Genomic DNA, 14,369 nt, shown 5'->3' with positions numbered 1-14,369 from the left:
GTTCGGAAATCAACTTCTTAACTTTCTTAACTGTTCTACTCCGCGTCTGAAGTTAGAATACTACCTTTGTTAATGGCCTAGCTTCCCGGCCTAGCTTCCGGCCTAGCATTCGTCAATGATTTACGATGGATAACTTGAATTAAAGTAGGTGTGTTATAAAACAAATAATGAATGTTTTGTATTCGTTGAATGGAGAGAATATTTTAATTACTAATTCGCCAATTTCTTTTTACAGTTGAAAACCACATTTGAAAAAACCTACCAATTACTAATACGGTGAACACGCATTCCTTGATATTGCCAGCAGCGTCCTCGGCGTGATATGTTACCGTGGTAACACCCAACTCAAACACATCTCCCGGATCATAATCATTCGTATCAACAACCACTGCCACGTTGTCGGTAACCGACGGAGAAGTCCAATTCACTGCCGAAACATTTGAGCCAATTGGCGTTTCTTGTTGGATTTGAGTTGTAGGGCAGTTAGTGTATTCTGGTGCCTCAACATCTAATATACAAACAGAAAAAAATATGGTTTTTAAAATAGTAGCATTTTTTCAACATTTTTTGGGTATTTTTATTCCCAATACAAAATTTGATGATTATGTAATGGACAAATGTAATGGAAACCATGCAATATTTCACCTATTAACATTTTTCAGAGGTTTTTTTTGGCAGGGATTGTAGTTGTTAAAATTAGATTTGAGCACTAGAAACTTTAACATTTAAGAATAGCAGTTTTTCACAGCCCTATGAGGTATAGTTTTCTCAAATCTCAAAACAGCGGTAAACTCATACTTGGTGTGTTTGCTTACCTCGTACATCTACGTCAAAAGTACAGGTTGCCACGTTCCCTGAAGCATCGACCCAGGTGGCATTCACAAGCGTTTCACCGACTGTGAACTGATAAATCGGCTCAGCACTCATGTAAGTGTTTACGATTGCGTCATTATCGGTAGCAGTCGGTGATGTCCACGTCACATTGGCGTAGTCCGTTCCTGCTATATTATCTTCTTGAATGTCGCCTGGACAATATGTTATAGTGGGAGGCTCCATGTCTGAAAATTTATATGTTAATAAATACTGTATTGGTCAAATCAAATCACTTCATGGATGCATGAAAAACAAATAGTTTAATTGAAGGTGTCAGTAAAGTAGTATAACCTTGGTTAGGTATAAATTATTGATAGATTGTCCATATATTATTGGTCAGGTGAAGAAGACAAGCTCTGTCTACACCATCACACTAGTTCGACAAAAAAGTGTGATGTGCCCAAATATGGTAGTGATATGCTCAAATATGGTAGTGATATGACATCATCATGTCCATATATGGGCGCATCACATTTTGTTGTCACATAAAGTTTGATAGTGTGAACAGAGCTTTAGAATGACTTGCTGCAGCAGTGTCTATATGTCTCAGAAACCTACCTTGTACAGTAACAGTTAACTGGCACTGCACTGAATTCCCAGCGTTATCTGTAACAGTAAAGGTAACCGTTGTTGAGCCAATATCAAACTCGTCCGTATCAGGTGTCTTTGAGATGGTAGCTGATCCAGAGTTATCTGTGTAGGTTGGCATGCTGATTGATATTGTTGAGTAGTTTTTACCGCTATCAGTATTTTCCATTTCATCGGATGGACAATTTGTGATTACTGGATCTTCATCATCTAAACGTGAAAAAAAAAACAAAAACGATTTTAAATATTTACTGAAAACAAATGTTGTATTATTGTCTTTATTACAATTAATTGCACTGTAGCTTTTTATTACAAATTTTGTTAAATTAAAAAAATTAAATAAACGTCTTACTCTTCCATTGTTCCTATAAATTGTATCGTATTCTTTAAAAACATTATAAGTATCTATATACTACTAGTATTATACACTATGTTTAATTGTTATGAAACAAAATGAATAAATATAAACAATAACAATAATAATAGATCATTAAGCCTTACCTATAACCGTAATTGTAAAATTGCATTCTCCCTGCAGGCCTGATACATCAAATGCAATATACGTGACCAGTGTCTCCCCAAGATTCAAACTTGAACCATTTACAAGTGACCCACTTAAATTGTGGACGCCGTAGTTATCGGTTACAATAATAGGATCCCACGTAACAGGAGACACGGTTGCCACGCCCATATCGGTAGAAATGTTAAATGAATCGGGACAGGTAAGAACTGGTGGCTCGGTGTCCGTCGCTGTTAGGAACAAATAGAAATTGTATTAAAAATGTATATAAAAATACCATATATGGCATAAAATTATATGAGATACAATAAACATATTATTTATAGCATATTTTATATATTATTCACATTGTTAGTAATGGTGTTTATTGCAGTTGCAGAAGTTTAAATATAAAGAGGGTAGAGGGTAGGTCACTTAAAAACACACAGATATGAATGAAAGGAGATTATAGTTTGATAAAAAAGTGTGATGTGTCCACATATGGTAGTGATATGCCCATATATGGTAGTGATATGACATCATCATGTCCATATATGGGCACATCAAATTTTGTTGTCACATAAAGTTTGATAGTGTAGACAGAGCTTTACGTTACTAAACTTACGGAAAACAAAGACTTCAAATGAAATATAGGCTGTGTTGTTGTATGGATCAGTTGAATTACAAGTAATAGTATAATTGCCGATTTCTAAAGCTGTTCCAGATTCCAAATTGCAAATAACTGTCACTGGTTGGTTTGAATTATCATCTGCTTCAGGAATTAGCCAATCAACAACTACACTGTTTGCAGGATCAGCGAATGCAATCACAGCACTCATTTCATAGTTGGATATAACAGGGTCCTCATTATCTGTAAAAGTACACAATATTTTATAATTTAAATTTATGCAGGCAGTTAATTTTTGTACTCCTTATTTAAGTATTTTCAAAGAAGAATTACTAATTTGCCAAGTTGTATAGGTGACAACATTTCTTTTTTAATAAGTTAAAGCTAGATTCAGTCGATATCTATTATATCAAAGTCATTTATACCTTCAACTGTAATAGTAAAGCATTCTCGAACTGCATTGTTTGATAGATCAATTGCTACATAGCACACTTCTTGTTCTCCAATTTCTTGTTGCTCTCCAGGCTGGATGGTTGACGCTACGAACGCAACGTCTGAATTATCTGTAGCTGTTGGTGGCGTCCATGTTGGATTTGTGTAATTTTCTCCAAGAGATGTGTTCACTGAAAAATCTACTGGTAGGTTCTCTAACTCTGGTGGAATATTGTCTGTAAATAATAATAAAAATAATAAATAAAAAGCAGTTTTTAAATTTTCCAAAGTAAAGAAATGTCTTTCAATAAGACGTTACGTCATGTGGAATATTGCCAAGTGAGAGGTTAAAAACAGATGAGGCAAAGATGCTTTAAATATAATTATTAATATAAAATATGTGTGGAGGGGAATTGGGGTGGGTGGTGAAAATTGAAAATTTCAGATGAGGTGAGCACCTCGTCCGCCTCATGCTGGCCCCGATTGCATCCAATACAGAATTACTGCATCAACTACAGAATTACTGTATCAACTACACAATTACTGCATCCAATACAGAATTACTGCATCAACTACAAAAGTACTGCACCTAATACAGAATTACTGTATCAACTACAGAATTACTGCATCAACTACAGAATTACTGTATCAACTACAGAATTACTGTATCAACTACATAATTACTGCACCAAATACAGAATTACTGCATCCAATACAGAATTACTGTATCAACTACAGAATTACTGTATCAACTACAGAATTACTGTATCAACTACATAACTATTGCATCTAATACAGAATTACTGCATCTAATACAGAATTACTGTATCAACTACAGAATTACGGCATCCAATACAGAATTACTGTATCAACTACAGAATTACGGCATCCAATACAGAATTACTGTATCAACTACAGAATTACTGCATCCAATACAAAATTGCTGTATCAACTACCTAATTACTGCATTCAATAAAAAAGTACTGCATCCAATACAGAATTACTGTCTCGACTACAGAATTACTGTATAAACTTCAGAATTACTGTATTAACTACAGAATTACTGTCTCGACTACAGAATTACTGCATCCAATACAAAATTACTGTCTCGACTACAGAATTACTGCATCCAATACAAAATTACTGTATCATCTACAGAATTTAGAATCACTGACTGACTCACCTTCAATTGTGACAACAAAGGAACAATCAATAAAGTTGTCACTCGGATCGGTAAAGGTATATGTAACAGTTGTTGAAATACCGTATCCAACTGGGAACGTGTCATTCGGCATATTAGTGGATGTTGTTACTACTATACCAGAGTTGTCCGTTGCAGTTGGTGGCGTCCACAAAACGCGAGGCATGGAGCCATAGTGATCGGTAGTGTTGGTGATGTCATCAGGACATGGTGTATCTATAACTGGAGGTTCATCATCTGATAGATCGAATAAATAATAAATTATTGACTTTTCTCTTGACATGTGTACAATATATTAATGCTATTACAATAGAACCTCTATGAAAGGAACACCTCTAGGACCCAATAAATTATCCCCTGAATAGTTGTTAACAATAGTGTTTAAACATATATTGCTCTATATTCATTTAACTGGAAAGTGTCTCTTTACTAGAGGTGTCCCCTGAATAGGGGTGTTCCAAAGGAAGGGTTCTACCTTATAAAGAAATAAAGTCTTGAAATATTGTTTGATATTTGAAAATTAATGAAGGCTTATTAAAGGTAATTGTGGAATTAACTTGTAAGAACTCAAGCTTAAGGTATTGTTAGAGCTCTTACCAGTAATCTCCACTTGGAATGTGCATACATCAACATTTCCAGATTCATCCGTCGCTGTATACGTAACATTAGTTATTCCAATGGGAAAGGAAGCTGGTGGGTCACTACTTCCTGATATCACCACAGTCACTGGTTGGTTAGAATTATCAGTGTAGGTTGGTGGCGTCCATGTGATACTATTTGCCATGTCGTCCATATCATCAGTAGTGTTTGTGATGTCAGCAGGACAGTCCATTGTCACAGGTGGTTCATCATCTGCAAAATAAATGTACATAATTTATTTCATTAATTATCACAAAGACCATCACAATATTTAGATATTTATTGATGATGAGACAAAGAAAGCATTTTTGTAATATACCATTTGCATTCCAGCAAATACATTTTAGAATTATTGACAGTAGAATTTCTTCTTCTTTAAAGCTCTGTCTACACTATCAAACTAGTTTGACAAACAATGTGCACATATATAGTGTAGTGATTATGGTAATGATATGACATCATCATGTCCATATATGGCCACATCACATTTTGTTGTCACATAAAGTTTGATAGTGTAGACAGAGCTTTATACAGTAGCATTCAGGTACGAGTTGAAGTTGTGTTGCTATACTGTAAACAAAATGGTTATTTTAAGAGGAAGATTATGTGTTCACTTCTTGAACAGCCTGCATAACCTGTTTGATTAATATACATTTTAAATTGAAATTGTTTATGGCATGTTGATATATGTTTATACATTATATATATTTTTATCTGTATTTTATTGTTAACCGTTTTTTATGTTGTATTGTTTTATGTTTCAAACCTGTTAGTGGCGGTACTTATCACTGTTGGTTTTGATTGAATAAAATAAAATAAATAATCAGCATTATATTGGCATCACTTTATGAGCTGTTTATAATTCAGTCCCACAAATACAATTTAGAGTAATTCATATAACATGAAAAACAACACAAACAATTAATATAAATCTCAAATTAATCGGTAATCAAGTCAATTCAACAATCAAAGCAAACAATACAATACCTGTGATATTGATATAAAACACGCATGTAGCCTCATTTCCAGATGGGTCAGTAAATGTGTAGACAACTGTGTGCTCTCCAATTTCAAAATCATCTCCAGGACTGAAATTATTTGCCTGCGTTGGCGTACCATCGTTATCAGTTGCTGTGGGTTCCATCCATGTTACTGAAGTATAATTTTGATTTGATTCCGTTGTTTGTGTTATATTATCAGGACAGCCATCAATTACTGGATATTCTGGATCTGAAAATTTGATACAAACAATTTCTAGGTTATGTTTTGAAATTAGTTTAAACACATACAGGTAATTCAGATTTTAAAGTTTTCTTTATGATTTTAAGACACAATCATGAGAATACTGAGAATAACATACCAGTTATAGTCACAGTGAAGGTACACATTTCAATGTTGCCAGAGTTGTCAGTCACTGTTACCGTAACATTTGTGTCGCCGATTTCGAAAGCAGTTCCAGATGAAGGGGAGGATGTGACATCAGCTACTCCATCATTATCACTGTTTGTTGGAGTAGCCCACATAACAGAGACTGTGGCATCACCAGTAGCTGTGTCCATTGATGAGATTGTAGGACATGTTACATTTGGATTCTGTTGATCTTAAAATGTGAAGAAAGTGAGTTAGTTATCATTAAGAAAATAATAATGTATTTGAGTATACCTCTATACTTAAAAATCTCTACCCTTAATACCCATAACTTGCCCACCACAAATGTTACCTTGATTTTCACTATCATACTTGACATTGAGTATTGACTTTCCTAGGCCTACTACTATATGTAAATTTAGTCTAAAATTGTATAGACGTCACTTGTCAGATTAGTCTCGACACAAATATGGAATGCCTAAGCTAATAATAGGTAAAACATAGCCTTTTCTAGCCTCAAACTTCCGTTTGAATGTTATTTTGTACTATACACCACTTCCCCATTTTAAAATAAATTGAATGGATTTGAAATTCAATATCATTAAATGACATAATCATATATAGTGCATACTGTAGGTTACAACTTACCTGTAATGTTGACAAGAAAATAACACTCAGCTGTGTTTCCAGAATTATCAGTAGCCAAATATGTGACATTGGTAACCCCAATGGCAAACATGAACGGAGAGGTATGAGATGCGTTAACGTCTGGTACACCATTATTGTCAGTTGCTGTAGGAGCAGTCCAGCTTTGCTCAGAAGTGTTCTCATCAAAATCAGTAGTGTCTTCAATATCAGTAGGGCAATTTTGGAACTCTGGTGGTTCATCATCTAAAATAATAATGTTATTTCTTATGAACCGGGCAATTAACACCCATTTTAGTGGAGCAGTAGCTTGGTGGTTAATGTGCTTGCCTACAAATCCCAATGTCCAGGGTTCAATCCTAACCTAGTGTCAGGGTTGTAATTTTTTATACTCCAATCTCTCAAACATTCATTCAATGAAAGTAATATCAATCTATCAGTACCTGAAATTGTTACGGTAAATATGCATTGGGCGAGATTTCCAGATCCATCAGTAAAGTTATATTCCACTGTCGTCATCCCAAATTCAAAGACATCGTTTGGTGAATGAGATGACATCATCATTGGTTCTTCATATGAATTGTCAGTGGCTGTCGGTTCTGTCCAGTTGACGTTACTGGTATTTGTTCCCATATCTGCCATTTGTGTTATGTCAGCTGGACAGTTCATAATACTTGGAACTTCATCATCTATATCAAACATATCATTAGTAGTAATAACAAAATGGGGATTGTAAAGTTAATGTGTAACGGCGCCAGGTTGGCATGTGCTTGTTAACCAACCACTCCTCATCTTATGGTCTATTGTGCATGATTTACAGTCTTTTATCTACATTATTGGTAATATAATTGCAATATTTCTGGTTTTAAAGGGGAGTTTGCCTACCTATAACCAATACATCAAAAGTACAGGTTGCTTCATTGCCAGCTACATCTGTAGCTGTGGCTGTCACTGTAACAGTTCCAATGTAGAATTCATCATTTGGATTGTGTGAACTAGCAATTGTGGGTGTAACTAACGAGTTGTCTGTTGCTACTAGCATGTCCCATGTTATAGTTGTGTAATTAACCGTGGCATCAGTAGTTCCGTTTAATTCACCTGGACAATTTGTAAACTCTGGAGGTTCAAGATCTAAAAAAAAAAAATGTATAAGAAGTAGTGTTAAGTTATCTATGCTTCAATTAAATTCAAATATATAAAAAAGTGCTAATTAAGTTTATGATTGTGGACAAATGAATGTCAGCCCCAAGATTATTCTATTCAAGTGCACTTTTACATGCAAGGAAAGATAGAGCAACACTTTATTTTTGTTTCCATTTTTACTGGATTTGAGCTTCAACATAACCATAACATTGGCACAACATTGACATACTTGGTTTATGGTTCTGGACACATATCCTCAGATAAGTACCTTGAGTCCTATTATCCTTCAAAATGTTTACCTTGTTGTATTTGTCCATCATCGGCATGGATTTGAGAAAATTTTCATGATTCCATGTAATAGAAATATTTGATTAACATTAAAAAACAGTTTTGTGTTAAAAAAATATTGCTTTACCTTCAATTGTGACAAAAAATGTGCAATTAGCCTCATTCCCAGCTGCATCAGACGCAGTAAAAGTGACAGCAGTATCACCAAAATTGAACATTGAACCAGAAGGAATGTCAAAACTTTGAGAAGTTACATTAACATTGTCCGTTGCAGTTGCTGTGTAGTTTACTATAGCTGTTGCGGCGCCCTCAGTTGAGTTGGCGGTTATATTACTTGGGCAAGTAACAACAGGATCCTCAGTATCTTAATAAAACAAATTTATTTAGCATAAATATTAAAGATGCATTATTCCTAATAGAAAAATCAGTGATGAATAAAGGCTATTGATCTGACCCCTTTTGAATCTGCCTATGAACATAAATAAAAATCAATCCTATTCAATGAATTAATGAATAGAATTGTACATAATGAAATAAAGGTTTTATAGAGGTTATTCAAAAGCTTATTGAAATGATATTCAAATGATATGCAAATCTCTATATAATGAATGAATTAAGGCCATAACCAATAATGGTTAGCAGTTTCATATCACAAAGTAAATGTACACAAAGGTATCAATTCAAAAGTCTGAAAAATGTTTCCTTACCAATAACTGTTATAAAAAATGTGCAATATCCAGTGTTCATTGCTGCATCTGTAGCGTAATACTCCACCTCTGTAGTTCCGAGTTGAAATGTATATGTATTAGGAAAAATATTATTTCCTGAATCAGGAAATATCCCAGGTACGTTATCATTGAATGCTGGTGGCGTCCATGCGACATTACTCTTTGTACTCACTCCCATATCCGTACTGTAGGTGCTATTACTTGGACAGCTAGTAGGTACTGGAGCTTCAATATCTATGAATAAATAAGTACTGTACATTGGTATATCTGGAATGGTTTTCAGTATTTAATAAGGTACAGATATACAGTATATAAATGAATAAATATGTATTTAATATACAAGATGGATTTTGTACATGTTTTTTGATTGCTATTAAAACTTTGATAATTAATTCATTTGTATTGTTAGTTATACATTTTACACTGTAATTGAACCCAACCAATTGGTGTCAGGGTCCTTATACTATACTTACCAATAATTGTAACTATGAATTCACATGAGGCTAAATTTTCCGAAGAGTCTGTGAAATTATATGTAACTGTAGTGTTATCCAGAACAAATGTTGAGCCATTTGTGTGTGACTGAGAGACAAAAACCATTCCTGAGTTATCCGTTGCTGTTGGTTCTGTCCAGTAGGTTACTCGATCTGGTTCGCCGTCGTCTGTTGGCAATGTGAAATCTTCAGGACAATCACTCACAATTGGGGCCTCAATATCTATTAATTCAGTTTAAATCATCATCAAACAATTTATTTCATTTCAGTTGTCAACTTTACCACACATTTTTACAATAAGTTACAAAAGTTATGAAGTTTATTTTCATTTACAGAGAACTAAGCCAAAATTAAACTTTATAAGTTTCATGTACTGTTGTTGTTATAATAGCATTTGTACAGGTAGGGATCTTATGAAATAGACTGTTGGCTTTGATGCAAAACTCAAGCAAGTTTCAAGTCCATAGTCAGGCCTATTTAGCATTCCTTCCACTGCTGGTCTGAAAGAAATGTACAGTATATTGGTCTATTGACATACCTTCAACGGTTATGTTAAATGTACAGTTATCCATGTTACCACTTGGATCAGTTGCTTGATAAGAGACAACTGTGGTACCAATTGAAAAGGTGCTTCCATTCATATAGTCTACAGCTAGATCAACATCTCCATTACTGTTATCAGTGGTAGTTGGTGAACTCCATGTAACAGACGTGTCTAGTTGTCCTGCATCAGCACCAACCGTTAAATCCTCTGGACAGTTTATAACTGGATTTTCGATATCTTAATGTTTTAAAAAAACATTTTTCACTGTGAGTTTATTGCAATTATTTGTTTATTATTATTATAAAGAACAGTTTTTCAATTAAGCAAAAAAGCCAAAATCTTCAGCCCATTGGGAGGTCATAGGTTTATATAGAAATAATACAGAAAAAGAATACATACCTGTAATGTTGACAATGAACATGCATTCATTCATATTCATATTTGCATCAGTAAATGTAAAAGTAACAGTTTCAAATCCAATACCAAATCCATCACCTGACGTTGCTGTTTGAACTGTTGTAAAGAAACCACTGTTGTCTTCAGCAACAGGTGGCGACCATGTGATGTTTGCATAGGGTAGACCAGGTTCAGTGTTATCGTGTATATCGTCTGGGCAGAAAATTACTTCTGGGTCTTCAAAATCTAAAAACAGTATGATACATTATATTTCACAAATTAAATTTGTTCAACCATATTTTTATACACACATCAACTATAAGAACAATTTTGTGACCTGTACCTACCATTAATAGTTATATTGAAGGAGCAAGAGTCTTCATTTGAGTATATATCTTCAAATAAATAAGTTACTTCATGTACTCCAATTTCGAAAACGGTTGGAATGGTATGACTTTCTGTTACAGTAACCATTTCGTAGGAATTATCCATAAATGTTGGATACTGCCACGTAACATTTGTAGAGTTTGCATTCATAGATGTGTTGACATTGAAACTTGCTGGACAATTGAATGTTGGTGGCTCATCATCTGGAATATTAAAGAATAGTACATTCAACGGTTGCTTTTGATTTCTGACAACCAAGGACCAATGTGTCGTCAGTCATCACCTCGACCTACAAACAAAAGGGACTTTACGAAACATGACGGGAAGCCACAGGACGGTTCTCATGACTAATTTGTGCATGAGCTTTAATAAGATGGACGGCGCTTAGCATGAAATTCCGTCGTCTTAATTTTTTGAGGACGATAAAGCTGCAATTTTTGGTGTTTAATTGGTGTTTAATTGATGTTTAAGTAGTATTTAACAATAATGTTTAATAAATGTTTAATTGTGGGATGTGTACTGGAAAAAATCTATTTTGTACGAGCTAACCTGTTACGTTTACAGTAAAATTACAAGTTGCAGTATTTTCATATATATCTTCAGCTGTGTATGTCACCAAAGTTTCACCAATGTAGAAATCACTACCACTACTGTGTGTTGAGACAAGGCTTCTTATTCCTGTATTGTCATCTACTGTGGGTTCTGTCCAGGTGGCAGCAGTGTAGTTCACACCAGAAGACGTTGTCAGATTCTGATCAGGAGGACAGCCACTAATCACAGGAGGTTCCTTGTCTGTAAAATTATTTTGAAACTGTTAGTGGCGATATAACATAAATCTATTAAATATACATAAAATTTAATTGTTCAGTGCTATTGAGCAACATGAACTGAATAAAAATTATGTGAATTTTTATTATCATTTTTTTTCTTTAATATACTGTGCACATTTGTATTTATGAAACATGTACAACTTGGCAAGATGGAAAAGTATCTGTTGTGCCACATCCATATTTACCACTGCTATTCCATGTGCTATGCAGTCTACCTAACCTTTCCTATCACCTTATGTAAATTTGGAAACAAAACCCTTCATTATAAAACCCAAAATCAGGATTCACCCCAGCTCCTGAAATTTTTTCCTTTGACAATTCACATCTTTTTTTTTGGTATTATTATTTTTGTTGTTTTTTGCCACTTTGTTAAAACCTAGTAGTAATGATATTTACCTTCAATTATGATATAGAATGTACAAGAAGCTGTGTTCCCTGCAGTATCTTCAGCTGTGTAGGTTTGCTCATATGGTGTACTACCAGTAATGGGTATATTTACAGGAGGAGTGACGGCAGGACTTGCTACTGGACTTGTAGGCAGAAGTTCTACATTGTCAGTAGGTACAGGTACTGTCCAATCTTGAAAGCCCGATGAAGTCCCTGCAAGTGTTTGTGCTGTTATATTATCAGGACATGTAATATTAGGATTTTCCTGATCTGAAAGAGAAACAAACTAATGATAAAACTAATGTATATACAGTAATGGCCATAACAAATTAGCAATAAACACAAAAATCAAAATGTCATTGTATACATATTTCATTTTAGCAATTCATGGTTGTAAAATAGACTTCAGTAAGTAGTTTGGGAGTTTTTTTTATTTTTATTGTAATATAGAGTAATTATTTCTTGAAATTAAATGCCATAAACATCATGTTAAAAAGATACTTTTAAACATTTTTCTACTTCAGTTACTGCAGTGACTAAATGAAAAAAAAATTGTTTCAATGTAGTTTATGAGTTAGATGCAATAAACAGTGCATATAATAATAAAAAAAAGCTTTCTAAATAATTGCATAAACATGTTTACGAGTAAACAAAATTTAGTTAGTAGAATCATATTGACAAGATCTTTAAAATTGACGCACCTTCAACTGTAATGACAAATTCACAGGTTGCATTGTTATTGGAATCATCATAAGCAACGTACACAACAGTGAATGTTGAAATATTGTAAATCTGATTGGGGTAATAATTCTGTACAGTTCTGTTTACACCATTGTTATCCATGGCAACAGGTTCAACCCAAGACACAACCGCTGTTGCTAATCCAGGATCTGTTCCAACAGTAAACGATTCAGTACAGTTTTCAAAATAAGGCGATTCCAAATCTAATAAAAGAAAAATACATGAAAATAAAACATAAGAACTCAAACTAGACATGAAACTCGTCACTTTGACGAGTTAGTTATCCGCACCACGACAAACGCCACGTGCACGCCATACGTTGGAATATTGCACACAGATAAAGATTATGGCATTATGACAAGAACTGAAGAATATAATATGCTGTTAGTGCTGAATTCTGTCAATTTGGTGTCATATAGTATATACATGCAAACAGTATAATCTGTATACATATTACATACAGTGTAGAATAGGTGAAATTACGGGACCCGCCATTTATTCCAATTTTTAACATGGCGACGGTATCAAAATGAAACACTTAAATAGCAATTTCTGAAGGAAATTATCTCAGGAACAACATAAAACAAATTTGAATACGTAAAATATAGATGCGCACCCTTTTAAATGTGATGAAGTATTACGCAAAATATGAAAATACGACTTTTTTTATTCAACTGGCCATATGATGACGTCACAACATCCGATTGGCAAAATGTTTACATGAATTCGTATCTACAATCCAATAGCTTCCAGAAAACGTTTTAATCGTGATTATCACATTTTATTCTTACGAGCTATTACAGATTAAAATTTACTGTAAAGATGAAATTAATGACCCACGTAATTAAAATTTTTAGGCATGATGACGTCATAAAAATTAAAATATTTTTATCTCATGCTAAAGAAAGTTGATTGACCTTATCGATGCATGATCCGATATCTACAACTCATCAACTTCTAGATTTTGTAATTGGCTAACTAGCATCAGGGCTAACTGGCATCTGGGTTGTCTAACAGAGGAGTAACTAACACAGACTAATTAGATTGTATTTTCCAATATTTACCTCTAACAGTTACTGTAAATGTACACATAGCCTCATTGCCATAAAAATCAATTGCTGTATATGTTATAACGAATGTTCCAATATCAAACTCGTCACCACTCATCTTTGGAGAAGACGAAAGTGATACGTCCAAGCCAGAATTGTCAGATACTTCAGCTTCCGTCCAGTTGACAAAAGCGGTTGAACTTTCATTTCCAAGCATAATAAGTGTATCATTTGGACAGGTAAGATCCGGCATAACATCATCTATAACATATAGAAAAAACAATGTAATGCTATACTGCATATAATACACCGATGTTACACAAATGTAAACAGTAAAATAACCTTTATAAATGAAAAATATATAGTAGAAAATGGTATTTGGTCAAGTTTGGAGAGTGGTGTTTGAATGTAAATTACTCCAAGAAATGTTTATAGGCACACTTGTTAAACCATGGTTCCCACTAGCGATACTGTGTAACCTAAACAATTTAAGAAAATGGAATTTCCAA

At 34.0% G+C, this 14,369-nt stretch overlaps 1 protein-coding gene across 2 annotated transcripts in view; it reads right to left on the bottom strand.

Annotated features, from left to right (window-relative positions):
• The window catches only part of LOC144840374 (uncharacterized), a 49,868-nt gene that overhangs the window by 23,109 nt on the left and 12,390 nt on the right, over window positions 1-14,369 (bottom strand). For both annotated transcript variants that reach the window (XM_078696170.1, XM_078696169.1), the window contains exons 17-39: window positions 13,876-14,121; window positions 12,772-13,014; window positions 12,080-12,340; window positions 11,403-11,645; window positions 10,814-11,056; window positions 10,470-10,712; window positions 10,065-10,307; window positions 9,506-9,748; window positions 9,012-9,266; window positions 8,432-8,668; window positions 7,759-8,004; window positions 7,317-7,562; window positions 6,877-7,119; window positions 6,221-6,460; window positions 5,848-6,090; window positions 4,819-5,073; window positions 4,204-4,458; window positions 3,014-3,256; window positions 2,586-2,831; window positions 1,963-2,211; window positions 1,432-1,671; window positions 816-1,058; window positions 263-508 (exon numbers count right to left, since the gene is read on the bottom strand). In XM_078696170.1, the coding sequence (XP_078552296.1) occupies window positions 263-508; window positions 816-1,058; window positions 1,432-1,671; window positions 1,963-2,211; window positions 2,586-2,831; window positions 3,014-3,256; window positions 4,204-4,458; window positions 4,819-5,073; window positions 5,848-6,090; window positions 6,221-6,460; window positions 6,877-7,119; window positions 7,317-7,562; window positions 7,759-8,004; window positions 8,432-8,668; window positions 9,012-9,266; window positions 9,506-9,748; window positions 10,065-10,307; window positions 10,470-10,712; window positions 10,814-11,056; window positions 11,403-11,645; window positions 12,080-12,340; window positions 12,772-13,014; window positions 13,876-14,121 (5,652 nt within the window). The remainder of the gene's footprint in view (window positions 1-262; window positions 509-815; window positions 1,059-1,431; window positions 1,672-1,962; window positions 2,212-2,585; window positions 2,832-3,013; window positions 3,257-4,203; window positions 4,459-4,818; window positions 5,074-5,847; window positions 6,091-6,220; window positions 6,461-6,876; window positions 7,120-7,316; window positions 7,563-7,758; window positions 8,005-8,431; window positions 8,669-9,011; window positions 9,267-9,505; window positions 9,749-10,064; window positions 10,308-10,469; window positions 10,713-10,813; window positions 11,057-11,402; window positions 11,646-12,079; window positions 12,341-12,771; window positions 13,015-13,875; window positions 14,122-14,369) is intronic.

Source organism: Antedon bifida, chromosome 4, assembly GCF_963402885.1.
Source record: "Antedon bifida chromosome 4, ecAntBifi1.1, whole genome shotgun sequence".
NCBI classification, from domain to species: domain Eukaryota; kingdom Metazoa; phylum Echinodermata; class Crinoidea; order Comatulida; family Antedonidae; genus Antedon; species Antedon bifida.
The sequence above is the reverse complement of the archived record's forward strand: the minus strand, read 5'-3'. Positions and strand labels throughout refer to the sequence as shown.